Source organism: Rhopilema esculentum, chromosome 4 (genome assembly GCF_057945365.1).
Source record: "Rhopilema esculentum isolate cy_ngs chromosome 4, ASM5794536v1, whole genome shotgun sequence".
Classification (NCBI taxonomy): Eukaryota; Metazoa; Cnidaria; class Scyphozoa; order Rhizostomeae; family Rhizostomatidae; genus Rhopilema; species Rhopilema esculentum.
Window position 1 is genome coordinate 555,048 of NC_142818.1, and position 22,991 is coordinate 578,038.

Sequence of the window (22,991 nt, forward strand, 5' to 3'; positions counted from 1 at the left end):
TATTACGTAATAGTTATTTTCGGACAATTTATGGAAGCTTGCTACTTATACAACTGTTGCATTTGATACCATCTAGTTGTGAATGGAAGCTTTCCGGAGAAGAGGACTCAACTCATCAAAACTGTTTTGTTTGAATTTCTATTCATGCTAATAATTTCTTCATTTGGCAAATGCTTAGAAAGGCATGTTAAATTACAGAAGCAAGCTTCTAAGAAAAGCAGATAATTGAGTTTATATTCACTTTTTGTGAAATATAACTAGAATCAGGGTCACCTCAGATTGCTGAGATACGAAGAATAAGCAAAAATAAGATTTATTTAGCACTTGAATTATTTAAACCCTCTTTGCCTAAACATGCCCTTACAGTTCATTTTATCCTAGTAAATAACATCGAGAGTTTGTCCAACCGTTTTAAATAATGTCTGTATTTGAGAGTGCATCCCTTTGACCAGGTTTATCCTTTGTTGGAATTCTAAACAAACCCTTGTAGACATGGACTGGTATCACATAAACATACAGTATTTCGTATGTATCATTCAAGCTACAGATATCAGGTCCCGCCCAAGCTACTCTTACACAACGCCCTTGAGAAAACGCGAAGGATGTGTTTTGCATTCAGAAACCAGCTTATTTGTATTGCCATTCCCCCTTGTGGATATTACTTTCTAAACTAAATAACTAAATACAATTTAAGCAGCATCCCTTTTCATTTGAAGTTCCGAGCTCTTGTGTTGTTTATTGATTAAGCCAAGATGAATTGCCATGCGATTGTTCGCCTTGACCAATTGAATTAATATGTCATAGATTAAAATCTTAAGACGGCCCGAATAAAGCACTATTCTTTGAAAACTGCAAATGAACGGTGACCTGTGGCCATTTTTCAAAGGCTTACGCACGCTTGTTGTAGATCGATCGATTGTAAGCAAATACTTCCAATACTTTGAATGAGCGCGAGATTCTTTGCATAATAAAGCGACGGTCTGGCTGGTGAGAACTGAACTGATCACAAGTTTGCCTTTTGCAGCTTTCAATCATTGTGTATTTTGCAGCTGATGACTAAAGCTCTACTATTTACTTGCGCTTGTTGCAGTTTAATGCTGAGCAACTTTGTTTGATTACCTCGATCGCATCAGGTAAGCACTCTAGCTTTTTCCAAGCCCGTAGGTAAACATCCGCGCTAGTATCGAAACAGATCAGGCGAATCGCACTCAAAATGCACCTGGCACTTGGGCTGACAAATGTATGACACATTTTTGCATGCAAACTTGAGGATACCCAGGAGTTTCTTACTGACATACGCAGGACTATTTCTTTCTGTTGTTGATTATTTGAATAGAAGTAAAAAATATATTTTCGTTTCAGTTTGGGAATGTAAAGTAACTTCCTACTCCTGTGCGTTTGTGTGATTTGCCTCGCCCGTAAAGCAGTTCAAATTTGCTTTTTTACAGTCTACTTTCGAAAATGAAGGAACATTTTAAAAAAGATTCACACGAAAGCTATGAAGTTGACAAAATAACAAGGTTTCAATGGTTATGGTCGATATGTTTTCAACAAAAAACGTTTTTACTTCATGTGACTCCGTTGGAAGTAACAATAGGCGGAAAATTTTACCGAAATTCTCATTTGCAGGTTATTTTAAAGCCCCTTTAAACTGTTCATAGGAACAAAAATAGCATTTGCAAATTTGTAATATAATGTCCTTTCAAACAATTTAGAGTGAAACAGAGGACAAAGTCAGTTAAGGTGAATTGAGACTCTACTTGTAATCAGCTTAATAGACCTAAAAATGTCTGCAAAATGCAGTCGTCAGTGTCTTCTCGTGCGAATTTGCAAAGAAATGCCAAAAGCAAACCCATAAATTGCCACCTCTATTTTGTTTGTTTTGCTTTTTTAACAATTTCTTTTAACATTGAACTGTTAGAAAACAACATGCTTTTATTCATTATTGTACCTGCTTCGGATTATTTCAGGGCCTTGATCTGAAATTGAAACTATTAATGTATCTAGGATTAAAAGGTATGGTTGAAATTCAAATCAAAATATCTATAAAGAGTTCAGGGTTCATCACTCTAGATTAACAGAAACCAGGATACTGGTGGCACTGAACCCCGCCCCCGCAATTAATGCTGAATCTTTAATATGGTTGCAACTGGGAGTCGTTTTCTTATTTTTATAGAATATTTACAAAAATATTTTTGAACACATATATGCAATAACTTGCGCCAACATGGTGATTTCTCATATGACCCCAATTTGCTAGGTTAAAAAATCCTCGGGCTTCGTACGTCAGTAAAATTTTCATTTGCCTGTTTATCAAAAATGTATTTCGGTACCTAATACAGGAAGAAAATCTGCATCTGAAATTGAAAGTGATACTGCAGATTCATGTAAGTGTTTGTTCGTGTGAACTTCCCTGTTTTGGCATTGATCATTACAAAATTGAAACTAAGCACCAAGGCGAATCTATTCATCACTTATGGGAACATTGCACCAACAGCGGGTGCCCCTTCACAGGTTTAGAGCAGTCTTGTTTTGAAAGCAAAGTTTCCTATTATCGCTTATATACAAATTTTGACCCCAGTTTTCAGCACCGAAAATACATGCTAGCCATAAATGCGTATATTTCAAGTTAAGATCGAAGACATGTATGGAGCAATCATATGGTGGGGCAGACACAGTGAGTTATTTTTTTGAGTTTCTGAGTTACAAAAGTATCCGATTTCCTCTCGATTTCAGATTTAAATTTTTCTGCCAAATATTTGTAGATGGTCTTACACTTTGAAACTGCACCCTGAATTTTCTAGAGAGCTGAGAATGCATATAAGGTACATTAGCGACTGTAAAATGCACTGGGGCCGCTTTTGTTGTTGTCATTTTGTTAGGATTTATGCTATCACGTTTAGGGTCTTTTCTGTAAGTTTTAAGTAATTTTCCAGAATTAGAATTACTCAATATCTCATTCCTCTCAGTCTATAGAGAGTCAGGCCTTATGTGCAAAAACCAAAGATTCAGGGATCAAGCAGAGCACCCGTCTTTATTCCTCGAAACAACAAGAAAGCATGGAAAAAGCTCTGATTGTACTAAGGTTCTCTATTGTTATGAAAAAAGCCATTATGTCGAAGGGGGCAACGCAGATTTATCGTAATTATTCACTCGAATAAAACTTTTACCAAGTACTTTTTCCAAAGCTTGCTGATTCGGCATTTGTTATACCGTCAAACCCAAAGACATAAAAAATGTATTGCAGATTTTAGTGCCAAAGTTAAAATCCTCCACAGGGGCAACGTTGCTAGAGGTGATATTTAGATATATGACTGCTGTTATGTTATAACTGTTTGTGAAGACAAAGTACCGCAATTTTTGTTTCTTTCTCCTACCATGAATCATATATTACTTTAAGAATTCTAGTGAATGAAATAGAAGGAAAATTAGCATGTAAAAATATTGTAAATAACAGCTACATCATCAGCTTCTCAGGTTTAGGTATGTGATCTAGAGGATCTAGCAGCCAGCCTTATAGTGCATTGTGAGCGATTGTCAGGTTTAGGGTAACAACGATCGAGGTGCCCTGGGACAGTCTAACCAGATGTTAAGGGCTAACTGCCTTTCCTGTAAGAGGACAAGTGTAGAGACAGGATCAGAGAAGCTAACCCTAGAACAGTCTAGAATAATGCCAGATAAAGCAATTAGAAGCAGAAATAAAAGTCGAACAGCAACAAATGCAACCAATGTCTTTACGGTTTGAAGTGAAGATTTCGCTTTCATCTTCTTTTTATAAGACTATTGACTTTTTATAAGAGCTTCAGTCTTCACTTCCCTGCATTCTTATCTGTTGCTAAAGGTGAGGGCATTTTACCAGGTGAAATATTGTGGCTCGGCAAAAGTCATTGCACCCTTCCAACAATTTTATTTTTTGAAATCAGAGGTGTAGTGCTAGGGGGTTCAAGGAGACTGACCTCCCCTTGTTAATGCCGAAAATTAGCAAATTTCTACTGTGCTATTGTTCATAGCAACATTGTGTGCAAGAGCCCCCCTTGTTATTTTCATAGCACTACACTACTGTTTGAAATGTATTTGTTTGCTTTTTTGTAAAGAAGACATCAAGCAAAGTTTCATTTTATAAATACTTGATCTCCCAGAGTATCAGAAGCACCAGAGACGATAATTCGTAATTTTTAAAAAATTATTTTAAAAGTGCTTTACAAAAATCCCAAGCTAGTGTTTCATGTTACGAAAATTATTATTGAAGATAGGTAGAAATGATTCGTTGGACAATTGTGTACCCATGTTAGTAAGACGAACTCTTTGCTAATAAACGACTGAATCGGTACTTATTTTTGTATATTGGAAGAGCTTCCGTTATCCGGCTCTTTTGTGATTATTTTTCTATCTAAAACGTAGCTCGTTGTAAACATGCATTAAAAACGTCTTTTAGTACTAAATCCAAAACACGATTAAGAAACTGCTCAGGTATCCCGAAAATAGTCTCTTACAAAAAGTGCCTGTTCTAGTGAAGTTTAGCTTGACCGAAGTGAAATCTCATCCTAAATTCATATTTTCATTCGAAATTAATGTAACATGCTATAACCTTTTAATCTTTCTCTGTCGATCAATCATTGATTCCTCAAAAGTCACTAATAAATCGATTGACTCGATTTTCCAAAGGGGCTTTAGTCTTGCAAAACATTGGGACCAAAGAATGTCCCTCTAAGATTTAAAACGAAATCCAATCTCGAGGTTAAATTGCATTAATATAATTTTTGATAAAACTGGGCATGGATGTAAACAAACAGATCAGCTGTAATGTCCCACACTGAATAGCAGACAAGACGATTAAAAATGGTGTTATTGGCTGTGATGTTCGTTTGGTTGGTCCTTTATTCGCTTTTATTGACTTTCTGCATTCCAGGCGTTACATTTCAACCACACAGGTGTCACTTGAGCATAAGGGAAGCAATTGCTCTCCGTTTCTCGTTAAGGCAAGGCCGCCTATTTTCAAAATTATCTTTTGCGATAGTGGAAAACGATTATGTTCAGATTGCTTCCACCAGGACATACTTTAATCGATAAATCATGTTGCCGTAAACTTGGCTGCTTATCAGGACACGTAGATGACAAGCGAAATCGCAAAAGTATTTACTGGTAAGAGAAGCTAATTGAATTATTGATAGCTGTATGCAGAGAGAAATGGTTTACAGATTTGGTAACTACGTTCATGCTTCGTTGATGTTTCATGATTTTTTATGAAGTGCATTTTTCCGCGGACTTTAGAATCAAAAGTTTTTGTGAGTTTTTCCAAGTACAAGTTGCATTTTAGAATCACAATTTTAGTACATTGAGAAGTCATGTTGCAAGGAATTGTTTTAACAATCATCTATGTCAGTTTAACAGGATATTAGTGCCTAATCGTCGACAAGAATCGTTATAGATAGATTTTTAGCGGTTCATTAAGGTTGAGGTCTTGAGAAGTTATCAGTTTTTAGTTTTTGATCAGCTTAATGGTCGGTTTTATCACAAAGATGGTTTCCTATAGAATAAATTTTGTGAATCAAAGTGCCATGCTGGATCACCCTGCTGCGTCGCAGTCCGCTCTCCAGCGACAGAAAGTAGCAAGGGTCCCAGAACAGAATCTTGTCCAAGTGCAAGTGTCCAGACATATGGATAAGAATAAATCATTTAAGAATGTTGAGGCTCGGACTGGCCAGACTCAAGCCTTATTGACAGTTCATCTCTTAATTTACCAGATGTTTTAAGCAAACCAGACAAGCGTGCCCTACCTCCAGATAGTTCGAGATACAGCATTTACATTCATCGAGCTTGAACTGTGCTAGAGTATTTAATTTTCTAATACGTAGTTGGCAGAGCCATAGGCATATGGTTCTGGGAGGTAATATCCATAATATTAACAAGAATTTTCTGGCTCGAAATAAATAGTTTTCAGAATATCGTGGCTCGGCCAAAGTGATGATTTTCACTTAGAAATCGCATCATTTCTATTCAAGATGATCAACAAGCGGAGCAATGATAAACAGTGAGAAAAAATAAAGAACCGGTGGTCAGAGTTTTTGGCTGTTGAGAAAGAATTGTAGTGTATTGAAAGTTGCATCTTGTTATATTTTAGCCAGTAGAAAGGGGTCATTGTGCTTAGGCCTGGTTCGTTCCCAGATCATGAGAACAACTAACGGACTTAAGTAGACTTCGCTTTGTGAAAGAACTTGGTTAACAGACAAATGTGTTCTGTCTAGACAGGTGTTATGTATAACGCCTTTTGAATATCATGTTTCGCTTAAAGGTTAATTCTCCGTGGATTGTCCTGAAGTTATTATCCTTCTATAGCCCAAATATTGTTTGGCAGTTCAACTGAGTATTTACAAATCAGCTTGCGGCAGGTTCAGAGTCTAATCAGCAAACGAAGCCAATCCAGCAATGCGCGGCTTGCATTTCTGGCAACCAAAGACAAAACCCGTTCTTTTTGTCTAGAATGCCTTTGCTTAAAGCGGAAAAGAGCAAAGCTAATAGGCCGTTGTTCCATGTGCCTGCTTTTCCGCATTTTGTATTTATTTATACTATCCTTCAAAATTGATCTTTTTTCTAACGCATTTTTCTGGCCTTGTACCATTGCGATTGTACTTATTGACTACAGACATTTTGCAGATGCCAAGATTTCTTTGATTTATATTCTATTTTCCGGTGCTCCAACTATTCTTCATGTAAACACATTTTTTATGTTTTAATATCATTTCACAGTAGCTTTACATCGATATGATGTCACACAAGCTCCCTTGCTAGGTTCCTTTTCTATCGTCTATCTGTCGCTGTGCAAGCTTTACCCGTCAGTGAACTGGCCTGGAGACCTCTTTGCAGAAGCTGCCAAATGCTATGCGGTTATAGCAATCTTTCACCATATCAACGAATACACGCAGCCAAAACCATATACCTATACATCGCAAATAACAATTTATCGCATGTGTCAAATTATACTCCAATTGTCAGGGATAGAAATTGATTCTTTTTCTCTCTTAAGTTCGTAGATAAACGAAGACCAACGCCAGTTTCAACAAAGTCATGCGCAAGAACTTCACCATTTTTATTTATTAGAGCGCTATCTATTGCCCTTTCCTGTTCGTCACGAGCCCCAGAAGCATAAATTGACGATAAAATGGCAAGCATCGAAGGAAAGTGTCTCGTTCTAGTCAACGTGAATCTTCGTCGCTTTCAAAGATGCGTCTCCATCCATTACCATATCACCAACGCCAGAGCGATCGTGGGAAAGGCTTCGTTGCGAGGAAGTGGCAACATGGAGATTGAAGATAGTTATACTGGGATGATATCAACTCCAGTGAGAAGTGTCTCTGTCATCTACATCTCAACCAGACTAATAATTAGTGCTACATGGATGAGACAAATTCCCAACTTGATTCAAAAAGAGGGGTCAATTGGAAACAAAACAAACGGAATGGTAATGAAAAAGAGGCATAGTGAAGATGGAAGCATACACGAGGGATTATTCCAGTTCGATAAAGCATTTGCCCAAGAAATCAAATATTTGTTTGCTGAGCTAGACTTTGATCTTTACATGTGTCGCGAAAAACAGGATGCAATGAAGCAACAGTATGCCAAGTACCAAAAAGATCTTACTTGGAAGTTCAAGGAGCAAAATGAGACCCTAGTTTACTTTGTTCGAGGTAATGAAGCAGTCAGAGTGTCAAACGAGATGGGTATGAATGAGGCGAAACAAATACCGATGGATTACTCAGACAACAACAGATCGAATCACCAGATAGATGTTGCAGTTGAAGACTATTTGGAACAATGTCTCAACGAACGTACGGTGGATGTTACGATTGAGGACTACCTGCGACAATGTATCAAAGAACGCAGGACGGATGTTACGGTTGAGGACTATTTGGACAAATGTCTGAAAAAACTTGCGACTGATGTTACAGTTGAAGCCTATCTGCAACAATGTCTTAACGAACGTGCAAAAGACGTTACCGTTGAAGACTACTTGAACCAATATCGCCACGAACGTATTGAAGATGTTACAGTTGAAGCCTATCTGCAACAATGTCTCAACGAACGTGCAAAAGACGTTACCGTTGAAGACTACTTGAACCAATGTCTCCACGAACGTATTGAAGATGTTACAGTTAAAGCCTATCTGCAACAATGTCTCAACGAACGTGCAAGAGACGTTACCATTGAACACTACTTGAACCAATGTCTCAACGAACGTGCAAAAGATGTTACAGTTGAAGCCTATCTGCAACAATGTCTCAACGAACGTGCAAAAGACGTTACGGTTGAAGACTACTTGAACCAATGTCTCAACGGACGTGCACAAGATGTTACAGTTGAAGACTATTTGAACCAATGTCTCAACGAACGTGCAAAAGATGTCACGGTTGAAGACTATTTGAACCAATGTCTCAACGAACGTGCACAAGATGTTACAGTTGAAGACTATTTGAACCAATGTCTCAACGAACGTGCACAAGATGTTACAGTTGAAGACTATTTGAACCAATGTCTCAACGAACGTGCACAAGATGTTACAGTTGAAGACTATTTGAACCAATGTCTCAACGAACGTGCAAAAGATGTTACGATTGAAGACTATTTGAACCAATGTCTCAACGAACGTGCAAAAGATGTCACGGTTGAAGCCTATTTGGACCAATGTCTCAACGAACGTGCAAAAGATGTTACGATTGAAGACTATTTGGACCAATGTCTCAACGAACGTGCAAAAGATGTTACAGTTGAAGACTATTTGAACCAATGTCTCAACGAACGTGCAAAAGATGTCACGGTTGAAGCCTATTTGGACCAATGTCTCAACGAACGTGCAAAAGATGTTACGATTGAAGACTATTTGGACCAATGTCTCAACGAACGTGCAAAAGATGTTACGATTGAAGACTATTTGGACCAATGTCTCAACGAACGTGATTCAGAAATCCTGACAGAAGCAGAGGAAGATGTTTGGAGTATGTTTAGATATGATTTGGCTGAAGGAAGTTCAAGGTTGCTTTCGTACGATACTGCTGACGACGAAAAATTATCAAAAAATCGAAACAACACTGATTATCTGATGACAGATGCTAACAATAATGTAAATAAGGAGGCGGGAGAGGGAATCAGAACACAAGGCAGCCGTCTGAAAAATTTGTGTGCTGAAGAAATGCAGCTTGACTTGGCAGAAAATCAGCCTGAAACAAAAAATGAATCTACCCGCAAAGCGAGCCCTCTGATCGTAGAAGAAAACCTCTTTGAGCAATATCAATCGGTTGATGAATCCATTTACGAGGTCGATTTTTCTGGATATCATGATGATTTAACAGGCAGCAAGTACAGCATTGTCGAAGAAGACATTGCAGCATGCTCGTTTGCAGAAAAAGAAATGCTTTCAATGGAAGAAGCTTTAGAGCGCCAGGGAATGATTTATTCGGCAGAGCTATGGCTAATTTTCGTCCCTTACCGCAGATCTCCCTGGACACAAGTATCAGTGAGTTATTATGATAACTTCACATTCGACTGGAGCATATCAAGAATTGAAGAGGCGTCTGCGTTGGAAACTGCTGCTGAGAGTGTCGGAAATGGAAATGATGAAAACAACACATTTCTTAGCGGCGGATTTTGTACCAGGGTTGAAGAGGACGTAATAGCACAGAACCAGGTGGCAGTTGTTTTAGAAGAAATTCAGTTTTCTTCACTCGATGATGTAGATTGTTCAAAGCAAAATGACGTCACTGAGAAGGAAAACAACGTAACAGCTTTGGGAGAGTCAAAGCCAGACGGAGTCAATGGCTTAGGAGATCCTCGAAACACAAAATATGATATTGCAATTGTGAAAATTGATCACAACCATACCGAGAAAAAACGAGAGGCAACAGGAAAAGAGTTTTCCTCGTTATCAAGTCTGTCAAAGAAAGGCTTTATGTACAAATCCAGAGAGAAGGTATTCGTAGGTCACGAGGCAGAAAGTTCCAGTGGGTGGAACAGTCTAGAAAAAATCCAATATAAACAGACTAAGTTGATCTCTGTGCCAGAGACGCTGCGCAGGACGGTATCTAGTGAACTAATTAAAGTGAACACTTCAGGTGCTGACAAAGATGTGGAGGAGAAAGAAACGTCAAGCAAAGAAGTGTACTCTGGTTCATTGCTCATTTCACCATTTCAAGGCTTTGGGAAAAACCTGAAAGAAAGTAATGTATAACGCGTAACACAAGCGAATGCTTTAATTAAATGTATTTTATTAACAAATATAGTTGATTTACTTAACTAATTATTCTTTAACAGCTGATTTGTATAAAGATTTAGAAAACTGTTACGTCGGCGGATAGGCTCAGTTTTTTCATGATTTATTGAATAGGCTCAGTTCATCAAAATAAAAATATCGCTTATTGAAGTCATAGCTAAAAATATTGTTAAAATAAGGTATTGGGATTAGGGGAGCTAAAAATGTTGACAAAAAACATGCTTTGGGGGGCTAATCACTCCACGAAAATCTCATACGCCACATAAGCCTTAGACAAAAGTCTTGTCTTTGAGAAGCCCCACAAAGATCCCTTAGAATTCTATTGTTCTAAAAAGCCTCGTACGCTGCTTGGAATGAGCGATACACCTCCCATATTTCTTTGTCGCCAAGAAGGGTTTTGAATCACAATGACGTCATTTACGGGGGAAAACCCTTTAGATTGTTACAACCAGGGAAAGCATTTCGTTCCCAAATACTATATTTGTTCTGTATATTTTATGTTATTAAATATCCAATATATAGTCTTTATAACAAATGCAGTTTAAACAGTATCGAACTTCATGGTGCCTTATTTAGGGGACAGGGGTTATATTCAATCATTATTAAACTAACACCACCCTTATCACTTATTATGACCCCTTTATGATTTTGGATTTATGGCTAGAAATAACCATGAAGTAATTTTAAAGCCATTATGTTCCCGTGCAAATATTAGTAATTGCCATCAGCTTCAACTTTTGTTTGAAACAGTGGCAAATACCGTTGTTTGAGCCCTACACTACACAGTCATAATCCGCTTATCTTGACTCATTTTTATTGACTTCAAATGATATTACGAACCTCCTCGATAAAACAGCCTACCCTAATTCGGTTAAGAAGATAAACATTTATTGTATTTGGAATATCGTTTAGCTCCCGCCCAGTATTCATAAAAACGCCTCAACTTCTCAGGGTAAAATTTTGCCCTATTCGCCTTCCTAGAATTTTTCCTTGTAGCTTTCCGTTTGAAATTTTCGTTAATAAAATCATTTATGGTTTGATCTTTACACTTTGTCAGCAATATAGACAAGTTCGAGATTTTTCTTCCAACTTTAAAAACTCCCGTAAAGTGATGCATTGGCCTTCCTCAAAACTACTGATTCTTTGGATAACCTTCCTTCTGCTAACTGCCGAAGAACCACAATGTTTTCTGGACTCTGTTACTGCTTTGCTTTTTTAAGTCCCTTTCCTCCACATTCAACTAGTCAAAATGTTTAAAGAAAAGAACAATGAAAAAACCGACCTTAGATACTGTTGATAGAACATGATTCAATGGAATTTACAAAACTACACAACTCTTCATGTCGATCCACTAAAGAAAGAATTAACATTTATAAGTTTCGCAGGCTTTAATTAGCTTCTTCACCTTTTTAAAAAAGTTACACCACAGTTTGTTAATTTACAAGGGTCGGATATTCTTTTCGTTGAAAGTCAGGTCATCTTTATCTCTGAGGATTTTCAATGCAGCCATAAAGAGATCCCTGTTGATGTGCTGGAAAAGAAACCGAACAACTCTTAGGCAAAGTTTAGCAACAAAGAATAAGCGGAAATAATTGGCTTCAAACAATATTTAGGACATAAGAACGTCTTATTCCTTAATCGTGTAAACTCAATAATACTTTACGCAGACACATTTCATTATATGGAGAGGCGTTGCTTATATTCCTTCGTTCGACACTGACGTATAGTAGAATCATTGTTCGTATTGAAATAACAGCGTAGAGACAACTGTAAATATACATTTCTATCAATTAAACTTTTTATTTTCAACTTACATTGAACATCAATTTTAATATTCGCTGGTTCAGTTGCTTTTGCTAACTAAAGTTGGTTTTATTAGTGCCATTCCGATAACAGCTTGATGGATGTGCAATAACGTTGGATAAATTTCATTTATTTAAAAACAAAAAAAACTACTTGTTGTCAGCTGGCTTACGATGACCTGACAGATCGATTGGTGATTGCCACGAGGCCTGCTTCAGTCTACTTTAAGCAGACTACTTCAATGTCAATTTCAATTGTAAATTCTTTTCAAGAATACACAGCACTCGATTAAAGTTTGATCGGACGATTTAGGTAATTCAATAATAAACCCTATTGCACAACAAAGAAATCAAAACTTTATCTTAGTCATTATTCTAATTATGGTAGGGAATTTCTATTTGTGGCTTTACCATAACAATCAATAATTATCGTTTGAAGTAAAAATGTAGCCACATGATAAATCAAAATTCCTTCTGTGGCAAGATTTCATCCACAATATCTACGTCAAAAAACCACAGAACAAACGCCATACCTCATCCGATTGATCTCTGAAATCTTCGAACGTTTTTTGTAAAGGAAGGCTGGGTACCTTTCCCTTCTTTTTGATAAATTCAGACAAGGCCCTGGAGACTTCTTGCTGGCGCTTGCGGTCGCTCAAACTAAGACCAGTGGTCAGAATGTTGATGTCAATCATTCCTGTTTTTGGGTCCATGGCAGACTGCTTAAGAGCTTCTCTGTGAAGTCTACAAAAGAATTGTAATCAACTCTTAACTCAAAAAACTTTAAATCAACTAGTATCAATTAAATTATTCCACTGTTGTAGACTATATGTGTGCATCTTTGGGAATTAAAATAGAATCACAGTAACTATTTGGTTAGCATGCAACATTTTATAACACTACCAAATACCTTTTGGCTTCTTCGACGTCAACATTCTCAACCACATTTGAAAACCTGCGAATAAAATTTCAAGATTTGATTTGCAGTATTAGCAATATAAACAAATGTTGATCATTTTTATAGTTCTTCCTTTTATCCAAGACGAGACACTGATCTAACGGTGGTGATAATGATTATAATGTTAATGTTGATTGATAATCGACGACGCTACCATACCTCACTTTGGCATGGGCTTCTGCGAGCCGCAGCAGCGATTCCAGTTGTCTTGGATAGGCGGTGACTGCGCCTCTGCTGCTACCAGCCTTTCGCATGTCTTCAAAATATCAGGTTATCAATCAAAAAAAATAGTCATAACTTTTGGAGCTCAAGTTTAAGTTAGACAACTTAATGCGAGCAATTAGATAATTAGTATGACATGGACATTATTGATATGTTTTTGCAATAAAACAACTTCTTTAGTAAAGTAGAATTCTTCTAGTTTTTATATATCAAGAGACTACACTTAAGCGTTCTGAAAACATGGCAAAGGCACAAATCATTCTAATAACATTGTTATATTAATGCCATTTTGGGATAAAAGGAAGTACAGGGATTATGAAGACAAAGATTACGCTCCACGCATCTAAGGTTGGTTTACCAGATTCATTGATTGCAGATCCATTCATAATTTGCAAATTTGATCATGTCAATGTTTTATCAGAAGAGATTGAGTAGCTTGGAATTAGAGTATAATCGCAACTCACCAACATACGCATGAATCAGCGACTGCGCAGCCTCCTCGTTCAAACGCGGGTTGATGTTGTTCTTGGCATATGCAAGATAATCTCGCAGAACACTCATATCCTATTAAATAGCGAAAAATGTCAATGTTTATCTTTTAACTTCAAGAGCAAGTGCAAAAATATTACGACAAACCGCGTGAGATTCAACGCACAGCTTCGCTACCAAAATAGCAAAAAACTCATTGGCTAGCAGAATTATTGGCATTCAACAAGATAGAAAAACCAACACCCATTTAGCTTTTCTATCATATACTCACCAAAAGTTCTTCTTCAGCTTGCTTCTCAGTCAAATGATAGAGTGATACCAAGTGCGAGGCCAGCCTTCTGTCAAAAACCTCGTCTTGAGGATCAAGCATCAAGAAAATTAAATCGAACCTTTGAAAAAGAGAAGTAAACATTGTGTGATTTATCAAACTAGTTATCTACTTGTAAAAGTTGCAAGTAATTTCCCATGTCAGATGTCGAGAAGATAACATCATAAAGCTGTTATACACTAAAGCCAACAGGCCCCGTTTGCTTGTTATTTGCAAGTTTTACATTGTTTAGGGAGCATTTTCTGTCCTAGAAGAACAAGTTTCGTAATATCACGAAAGCATTGACCTATAGAAATATGTTTGGAGCCAGTTTCACAGAGAAGTGGTTTCACAAAGAAACAGTTTAACAGAAACAGACCTGTGTCAACCACTTACCAATATAGCTAATTCAGTCTTTCTCGGTTCACTAGCATATGACATGCAATTCATCAACGGGGCCTTAAAAAGGGTTTCCGAACCTGGCAATAATTCAATTTTAGAAGTTTTTTTTACCTTGACATCAGCGTATGAGGCAACTGTATGTTTTCGACAATGGTCAGATTTGCATCCCATTGAGACCTCTGAGGATTTGCTGCAGCCAAAATCGAAGTCCGTGCATTCAACTGGCAGATAATACCAGCTTTTGCTATCGACAAAGTTTGCTGCTCCTGAAATAGAATTTTCAGCGTCATTTTCCTACCAAGTACTTTACGGCCCAACAATACTTGTAATAAATGGAAAAAATCACGATGGAAGTTCATGCAAAATCTACACTGAGACAATGCAGCTGACAAGAACAGAAATTCAATCACAATCAAAACCAGTGGCTTGGCGAAATTCTAAAGTAATTTCATTTTTATACAAAAAGCACTAAATCAAGTTGGAAGTTGTCAATATCCATTAGAGAGAAAAGTGCCAGAAGCTCTGGTGCGTCTGTAGAACTTTACAATGTGCTATAGGAAACAGTCCCATCAACAGACAAAAAGGCAAAAATACAGCTTTGATTCCTGTTTTATTAAACTAAAACTGTGCTACGTCATTATCCTAACATAATTTATTTCAAGTGTAAAACTGTGAAAGCAGATATGGAAGCGAACAGAAAAATAATTCACGGGATGAAAAACTATCAAGTTCATGGGAAAGGCGATTTCTACTAGTGGCTGTTGAAAGCAGTGTTCTCTTTGGCTACCTCTATGTACGGCATGACTTGGCAAATTATTACAGCAATGCAAGGGCAAAAGGTTTCAGAGGAAGCGTACCATAACTTCATGGAGAATAGCCCTGGTGCTGTCGTTCATTTTGTCAAACTCGTCAATGCAGCAAATCCCATTGTCACTGAGGACCAAGGCTCCGCTTGAATAAAAACAAGCCAAAGTTACCACATTAATAAAAAAACAACGCAAATGCTAGTTATTTATGTATAAACTACTATCAACATTATAGAATACATTACTTCGAAATAAGAAGAGCAGGAGAAAAATAAAAGCAATGTTTAAAGCAAGGATAAGGTTAGGATAAATTTCCGAATCGGTTAGTGAGCCTTTGATAATCCAGTAGAAAAATGCTCTCTACCAATCGCATAGACACGTGAAAAAAGGCAGCACTTCTATGACGATTGCACGTTTTTGGAGGGAATGAAGCAAGGGAAAATTGATCGAAATTCGAAGAAATAATGCTTGGAAATCACATACGTTTGAAGCACAAGCTGTCGCGTTTCAGGGTCCTTTGTGACGTAAGCAGTGAGACCAACAGCAGATGAGCCTTTTCCAGATGTATATTGTCCGCGAGGTATCAAATTGTACACATACTGAATTTCAAAAATAAACCAAATTGTAAAAGCATTCTTAACGGTGATAGAAAAATTGTCAGAAACAGTCTTAAGTTTTTCGGGTTAATTATTCCTCAGTCTTTCTTAAGACTCACTACGGTATTTTAACTTCTTGCGTACAATTTGATATCCAAAAAAACAAGCAAACTGGTATACCTGAAGTAACTGTGATTTGCTTGTTCCTGGGTCTCCACAAAGTAAAATATTGATATCTGACCTAGAACAAAACACGATGAATTTAAATTATTGTTTCTAAAACCTTGCTGCATAAGTAGCAAGCCACCTGGCAAATATTAACAGATTCAGAAACATCTTTCTGATTGACCTTTGCAAGGCTTGATTTCGCTGTGATATAACCATCATGAAATAAGGTTACTTTTGGTCCCAAAGTTTTACCTGAATCTTCCTCGACCCGCCGCTGTAAAATCTTTTTGAGTGCCTCCAAACAATTGCAATAAAATTCCTTTTTTAATGTCGTCATTTTCGTAAATACTTGGGGCTAAAAAATAATAAATGAGTCTAAACAGGTTTGTCCAGACAATCATAGATAAATACAGAAAATTAGAAGGGAATAAAGTTTTTAAGAAGTTCCCTCTTATTTGATATCAGTTTGTAGTTGTATCTACATCTTAGACGCAGCTGTTGCGGAAAACCCAACATCTACGAGCCTGTCAAAGTAGATGCATATTACTTTGAAGCCACCCTCCACCCCACCCCTTCAAGCTGGTGTATGTGTACTTCAATAGCAGAGATAACGACATTGAAATGGGAGAGAGGGGTGGGGTGTAAATCTAAACAAGGTTTTTCTAGGAATGTAGATTCAGTAATCACCTATCATCGTAGAATTCATCTTAATCCTAGAAGCCATCAAAATACCATACAAAAGCACGCCTTTTTCCAACTAATCCCAACTAATCCCACCTAATTTCAACTAAAGATATACTCCAAGCAGCTTGTTCTCGTTTAGAACGATGAGTTGACAAGATACATCGCGTTTTGATGGATAACAATATAAATGATACCTAATGCCTTGGCGAGTCTTCTGTAGATATCAGGCAGCTGAGACAAGGCTTTGAGCTCATCAATTCGCTCTTTGCTAAAAGCAGCTTGGCTGAAAGCAAAAAATGAATATTTTCTCTACTTCTTTCTATTTTTAAACGAATAAATACTGGTATCAAGAAAGAAGGCTTATAGAACTTTTAAAGAAGTAAAAGTAATTGAATTTTAAGACGGAAAGACGAAGGGCCAGATTTGCTTCTAGGCCAAAGTTAGATGCTTGGAAGACAATAAACTTTGAATAGCGGTTAACATTGAAACGGAGCCAGGATGGGCAGCAAAATTCACAAACCTTTCAGAACTCCGTTCGTGGAGTCTCCTTTTGTCTGTTTTTCGAAAATGAATCACATCAATGTGGGTCTTGTAAACCGAATTGACATTATTTTGCCGGGGGTTCACTCGCATTGGTATAGCTCTATAAATTCCAGTGACGGTAACCCTAAAAGAGCATACAACCATTAATCGCAAACAGCCATTAATCGCTAGAGATGTTTCAAAGCACCAAACATGACTTCAGATTAAAAAAAATAAATAACTTTATAAGCTAGAAGAAAAATAATCGAGTGGGAGCAAGCACATGATAGGAAAAATTTAAAGTACACTGTCACAGCTAAACAAATGAAAAAGGGGTATCCAAAATAAAAGCTGAAGTGACATTATAATGTAAAATATATATAAAATAAAACCAATTGAATAGAACAGAAAATTCCATGTCATGAAAATAAAAAGCTTTCACTCATCATAAAATACAAAGCATGGATAAATTATACATTTAAATTTACGACAAAAAATTCTGCTTTTTCTAAGCGAGAGAACATTCAAAAAGTCAATTTATAGAATGTGGTCAATGGTATGGAGCCAAGATAATTCCAAAGCATATCAAACACTATAAATTTTGAGAAACACAGTGTCTCTGGTTTAGATTGAGCATATTTGATTTAAAATTAGACATACCTGTCGCCAGGCTGAACAGTATCGACAAGGTCATTATGAGCAAAGAGTATCACGGTATGTGGGGTCTGGCCAGCTGGCATGTCATCTGAAAAAGAGCGCTAGAACATTTTTGAACATTGAAAATACTTCTGCTTGTAAATCAACTCTTTAGCCACACTAGCTTTAAAATATTAATTGGTAGGAATTTCTAATGATCTATCGACCTATCGTTAACACTATCTGGAGCTTTAACAAGAGAACTCACCCTTTGACTAAAATATTGTTTGAACTCACAGAGCTATATCTAATGTTTCTAAAATACAGAGCAAGAGGCAAGACAGTCACTGATTCTGTGCTCTGTGTACGACATAAGAACTGCTTACTGAATTAATGAGCTACTACTAATATATTTATAAACTGGTAAAAAATTACTAGCAAAAAACGTACTGAGTTTGCATGAAAGGACGAATGATTAGAGAAATGGATTAATCAAGACTCAGGTGTAAACACTAGCTGAAGTAATGACCTAAGGAACGAGTCATGTTGTGTATTGAATAGGAGATTCCACAATTGTAGGACAAAATGGGTGCCAAAATGGGTGCCAAAAAGGAGGTGTGTGGAATAAGGATGATTAATAAATGGTTAATAGTGATTGCGATCTATTCAATAGAGTAACTATTATTTCCTTCAATGATCCAGATAAGTGCCCTTATTTCTGGAGATTGAGATCTTGCTCAGTCTATATTTACCTGGTGACTCTTGCAATTTGACCATCTGCTTGTCCGAAAATTGGCACCTGTTATGTATAAGATCCATACTGTGGTTTGTGTTACAGTTGCGGCAAACAGAGGGTTCTGAAATTCTACCCCTATCAATTTCTACAGTTGCAGTGGCATGGCAGACATAACATCTGAAGAAAGCTGCAAAGAGAAGAAGTTACCATTATGCAAAATTGCATTACCAATTAAAATGGTCAGTTGTTCTTGGCTGAAATGCCAATCAAACTACCAACTTTTTAAGTGAAGGGCAGGGGTAATTGGGAAAGGGGGAACTGGGATGAATGCTCAGCTAATATCCAATTCCCTTACAAAGTAATATATATCTCAAAGTACTCAATGGCCTGAGCTGGCTGTTAATGGAATTGGTAAATAGTCACAGAATGCTTTAATGTGCGATGATTTTACTCTAAAACCTGATACCTATATTATAAGAAATACAATCTATTATAGGAAGACAATATCGTTCCATTATAGATTTGTTTTGTTTGCTCCTGCTTGATAATAGTACACTCTTTGAAAGTAGATTAGAGGGGCTGAAAGAAGATTCTACAGCAAATTAAATTGTCTTACCAGCTCTCATTTCAGGGATCAGATTGGATGTTCTTATCACCATTCCACTTATTGTTATCAGTTGATCAATGTCTAGATGAAAAATAAAACAATTATTTGTACTTTTAGTCATGATTTATATTTTAACTATGCGTAAATGAACATATTTGTGCATTCATATAGAGATACTGAAACTGCCTGAAAATTAATGGCTGTTAATATTAAAAAAAAATTAATATATACAAACCAAAAACACAAAACAGCAATGCAGATTATCAGAGAACTCAAAATGAAGGTCAGAAATCAGTTTTTACATTAAACCAACAATATCTATAACTTGTGCTTAATTACAATATCTTACCTTCAGGGTTCAGAGACCGCATGTTCATTGTTTTATCTGTGTTGAATGTTCTTATCTGTAAAAAGATGCAGGCAATAAGATATCTATCACAGCCTCAAAATCAATAACGGAGGTATCCTGTCGTTCTGTACGAAGAATACTGGTACTGTTCAGATGCTGTTGTAGCCAGTTATGAAAACATTGATATAGGTAATAGGTATATATTGACTTTCTTGCAGTCAATTGGACCCAGGTCGCTGTTTTTGCTAAGGGTAACAGATGCTGCTGTTACTCTATGCTAACAAGGTTTCCATTTCCCTTGATTAACTTGAGCCTGGTTATGTTGCATACAATTTTTGAACTTCTTGTGCTTCTTTTATATTATTGTGTCAAGGAAGTGTGATATTGGCCTTACACAAAATTTCTTTGAACTTGATTTCTCAATGTGCACTCCATTGCTTAGTGTACAGGTGTTTCTAGGTGTGATTAAAAAATATTTTTAATAGTTTTACATTCACTCTCCAATAGTTATGATAACTTTGATATGATAAATGATATGATAACTTTGTATGTTTGCTTATTCACTGGTACCCTGCTGATCTGTGCAGTGAGGGGAATTGATATGTGAGGGGTATTGATATATAAGGGGGTCAAAAAAGTTGACGACAAGTTTCAAGACGTATTCTACCTGTATTTGATGTTCCAGAGTCACTTCAGGGTATTCCTTGAAGAACAACTCATTTACAGCCATATCAAAGGTTGGAATAACTTCTTGAGGATATGAAACAAGCTGCCTATACAGATCTCTTCCATATGCCTTGAGATGCAAACAGTCAATATTGAGAAATGGTTGCTCTGTGATTGAGATCTATGAGAAAAACAATTCACCTTTAAGTTGACTACAAAAAGGTGCCTTAAAATGGATAATTATATAGATTTTTGCAAAACTATAAAGAGAAGATTCTTATGGAAGGTTCTGGGATGGCTTTGTGGTTGAAGTAAGTTTTACTAGGTAAATGAAAAATTTGCTGAAATTCTTCATTTTAAAAACTAGTGGAAGTTATTTGGGAAGAAACCACCAGCTGTCTGTAACCAGTTTGCAGTATACCAAGATCACCACAAAATTTAGGATGGAATTTGACAAATCTGGCTCAAGCATCTATAAAGACTTAGAAAGACTGTCAAGTCTCCCACATGCATTGCCATGGACAGCCTAAATGCTGGCCCTAGGTCAGTATTGGGTCCTTATTCAGTCTAGCTGTACTGAGGAAGTCTCTGTCTGAAGTGTCAGTGGTATTATTTACTTTATTTGCTAGGTGGCTGCCTCCCTAAAAACTAAGATTCACCACATTTCTCCAGTACCTGCAACCTAAAAATGCCAAAAATTAAGATGTTGAGGTAGTCCAAAAGGAAAGCCTACTTCTTCAAGCTTTTGCATGTAGAGTGGTTGGGTCAGATCAAAGTCATCATTTGCATCATCTAATTCATCAACCAAGAATTCTTGCATAAACTTCTTAAATTTTTCTTTTGTATCGCTGACAACAACATCTGTGCCCCAAATAACCAGCTTAGGCTCTGTGGCTTCACTTGTGGGGGCTCCTTCTGTTGCATCTGAAGGCTGTTAAAAGAAAATGAAGAAACCCAGGCTAATGGAGAATGTTTTGAACAAACAGATAAAGTTCAAGATCTAAAATATGAAGCTGTCTTGCTTCAAACAGTTCTAATGCACAAGGATAACACAATTTACAAACTGGCTAAGTCATTTAGGAAATCAAGTTCTCAATTTTACTAAAACCAATCATCTTTTGTGCAGTACCAATTTGCTTGTGATCTATTTTACCAGACCTTATTTTCACTTCAGTTTGTATATTATCATTTCTAATGAATACATTAGAAATAGCACATTTAATGAAAAAGTAAAGAAAATTCAAGCTATTTTAATTAACCAAATATAACACAAAAATTATCAAAACAAAGCAAATTAAAAGAACTAAATGCAGGGAAATTTCTTAAAAAATATGTTTTAAATGATGGCATACATCAAAACAAATTGGATATACCCTAGGTTGATAGATCTGTTATTGCTGCTTTGACATGTTTATCAGTATTGACTGATATGATGTGCTTACATCTTTAGTGATTTAATTAAATTTTCATAAGTTAATCAGCAAATCTGCCACATATAGAACATCTTGAAGTGATGATAAGATGATGTGCTAAAGGTTTATGCCTAAGTGATGTGATTGGTCTGCTAAAAGTTTGTTGCTTTGAAAGTTGCTTTTGTTGTTGGAATTATCAAATAACCAACAAAATTTTTGAATACTATTTTACACTTACAGGTATGTCCCCTCCAACATTGACTTGCCTTATTCTTCTATCACTTCTGACATCAATTCTTGCTCTTATTGGTGTGGCATGGCTGATAACTGTTAAGTTCTAATAATAACTCTTCCATTTGATACTGTGAGGACTATTTACACATGGATTGCAAAACCAAAGTCACACACACACAGACCTTCACTGTTTTTCAATATAAGATATAATTAAACAAATTAAAACAAAAGCAATAAATTTGATTATTTATCAAAGGAATTGGTACAAACAATGAAAACAGTACAGCAGAAGACTTTGTCATCAAGAAATCAGCTTCTACCATTGTTAATGACTATTAATGAAGACCTTACTTAGAGAATCTTGTAAATGAAAAAGATACGCTCCCTCTCGAGGTGTTCCAGTAACTCTGGAAGATGGTGTACCATAATTCAATGGCGAGCTCAAATCAATGTCACTTGTGTTGAATCCACGCACCGAGGTACGATCAGCTTCTTGCTGTGATGTGTTCAGTGGTGATGATGGTGCAAAAGGCAAAGGAGATGAGCTGTCATTTACTTTTCTTCTCTGGGATGGTGGTGATATGACATCGTTTGACCCTAAACCTTTGTCATCTTCAGCACCTTGCCTTTCAGAAGATACTGCAAGACAAAAACAATGTTGTCAAGAAATCTAGCAGTCTAGCTTTAAAACATTACAAAAAAATCATTTAAAAATACGTAAACAATTTACTAAGATAATTTTTAAGATATTGGGTAGAAGTTTATTTGTCTGCCTGATTAATATGGCAATATTTGGAAGCTTATCGTGAAACCAAACCAATGAATTATTTTTGACATATGGCAAAACAAACTCGCTGTAGTTGAGAGATCAAACGCCGGACTACTACTGACGACTGGTGCACTTGATCTGGTCATGAATCACAGAGACGACTGTGTAAGACAAACAGCAAAATCTTACATGGAGAATCAGTCCTGGATCTTTTACGTCCACCAGTAGGAGTGCTCGGAGCTGACATTTCCAATATTTATCCGTGAACTGACACCCTTCACAGCACTTAGTTATGGAATTTTTGGTTCCTTGATGGCTGACTGAATGAGAAAAGCGCGGGAAATGTCACATGTGTATTAGAAACG

General features: G+C 36.7%; 2 protein-coding genes across 3 annotated transcripts; one reads left to right on the forward strand and one right to left on the reverse strand.

The window, feature by feature from the left end:
• The first annotated feature begins 834 nt into the window (after window positions 1-834).
• On the forward strand, window positions 835-12,093 carry LOC135690583 (uncharacterized). Of its 2 annotated transcripts, none has more exons than XM_065208175.2 (2): window positions 835-1,133; window positions 7,025-12,093. In XM_065208175.2, the coding sequence occupies exon 2, from the start codon at window positions 7,160-7,162 to the stop codon at window positions 10,217-10,219; it is 3,060 nt and encodes a 1,019-aa protein (XP_065064247.2). In that variant the 5' UTR covers window positions 835-1,133; window positions 7,025-7,159; the 3' UTR covers window positions 10,220-12,093. The 2 variants fall into 2 exon arrangements, with proteins under 2 accessions (XP_065064247.2, XP_065064248.2); XM_065208176.2 differs by lacking the exon at window positions 835-1,133 and adding an exon at window positions 1,142-5,142.
• Window positions 11,550-22,975, reverse strand: LOC135690586 (DNA replication licensing factor mcm4-A). Its single transcript, XM_065208178.2, has 22 exons — window positions 22,816-22,975; window positions 22,238-22,496; window positions 21,862-21,943; window positions 20,945-21,142; window positions 20,213-20,392; window positions 19,546-19,600; window positions 19,206-19,277; window positions 18,606-18,776; window positions 17,878-17,962; window positions 17,216-17,362; window positions 16,890-16,978; window positions 16,264-16,366; window positions 16,024-16,084; window positions 15,731-15,846; window positions 15,299-15,392; window positions 14,553-14,707; window positions 14,004-14,121; window positions 13,708-13,807; window positions 13,181-13,277; window positions 12,974-13,018; window positions 12,597-12,807; window positions 11,550-11,792 (listed from the first exon to the last, which is right to left on the reverse strand). Exons 1-22 carry the CDS (start codon window positions 22,871-22,873, stop codon window positions 11,700-11,702), a joined length of 2,589 nt encoding a protein of 862 aa, XP_065064250.2. The 5' UTR covers window positions 22,874-22,975; the 3' UTR covers window positions 11,550-11,699.
• Window positions 22,976-22,991: the final 16 nt, after the last annotated feature.

What these genes read in the sequence shown, in the direction of transcription:
- LOC135690586 (XM_065208178.2), bottom strand. Translation starts at nt 22,873, where the DNA reads ATGTCAGCTCCGAGCACTCCTACTGGTGGACGTAAAAGATCCAGGACT. An exon ending in CTCTGGAACATCAAATACAG is followed by an intron (nt 19,601 to 20,212) that starts GTAGAATACGTC and finishes ATCTTTTTACAG; the next exon opens with ATAAGAACATTCAACACAGA. An exon ending in CAAATTGCAAGAGTCACCAG is followed by an intron (nt 17,963 to 18,605) that starts GTAAATATAGAC and finishes GCTCTTTTTCAG; the next exon opens with ATGACATGCCAGCTGGCCAG.
- LOC135690583 (XM_065208175.2), top strand. Translation starts at nt 7,160, where the DNA reads ATGGCAAGCATCGAAGGAAAGTGTCTCGTTCTAGTCAACGTGAATCTT.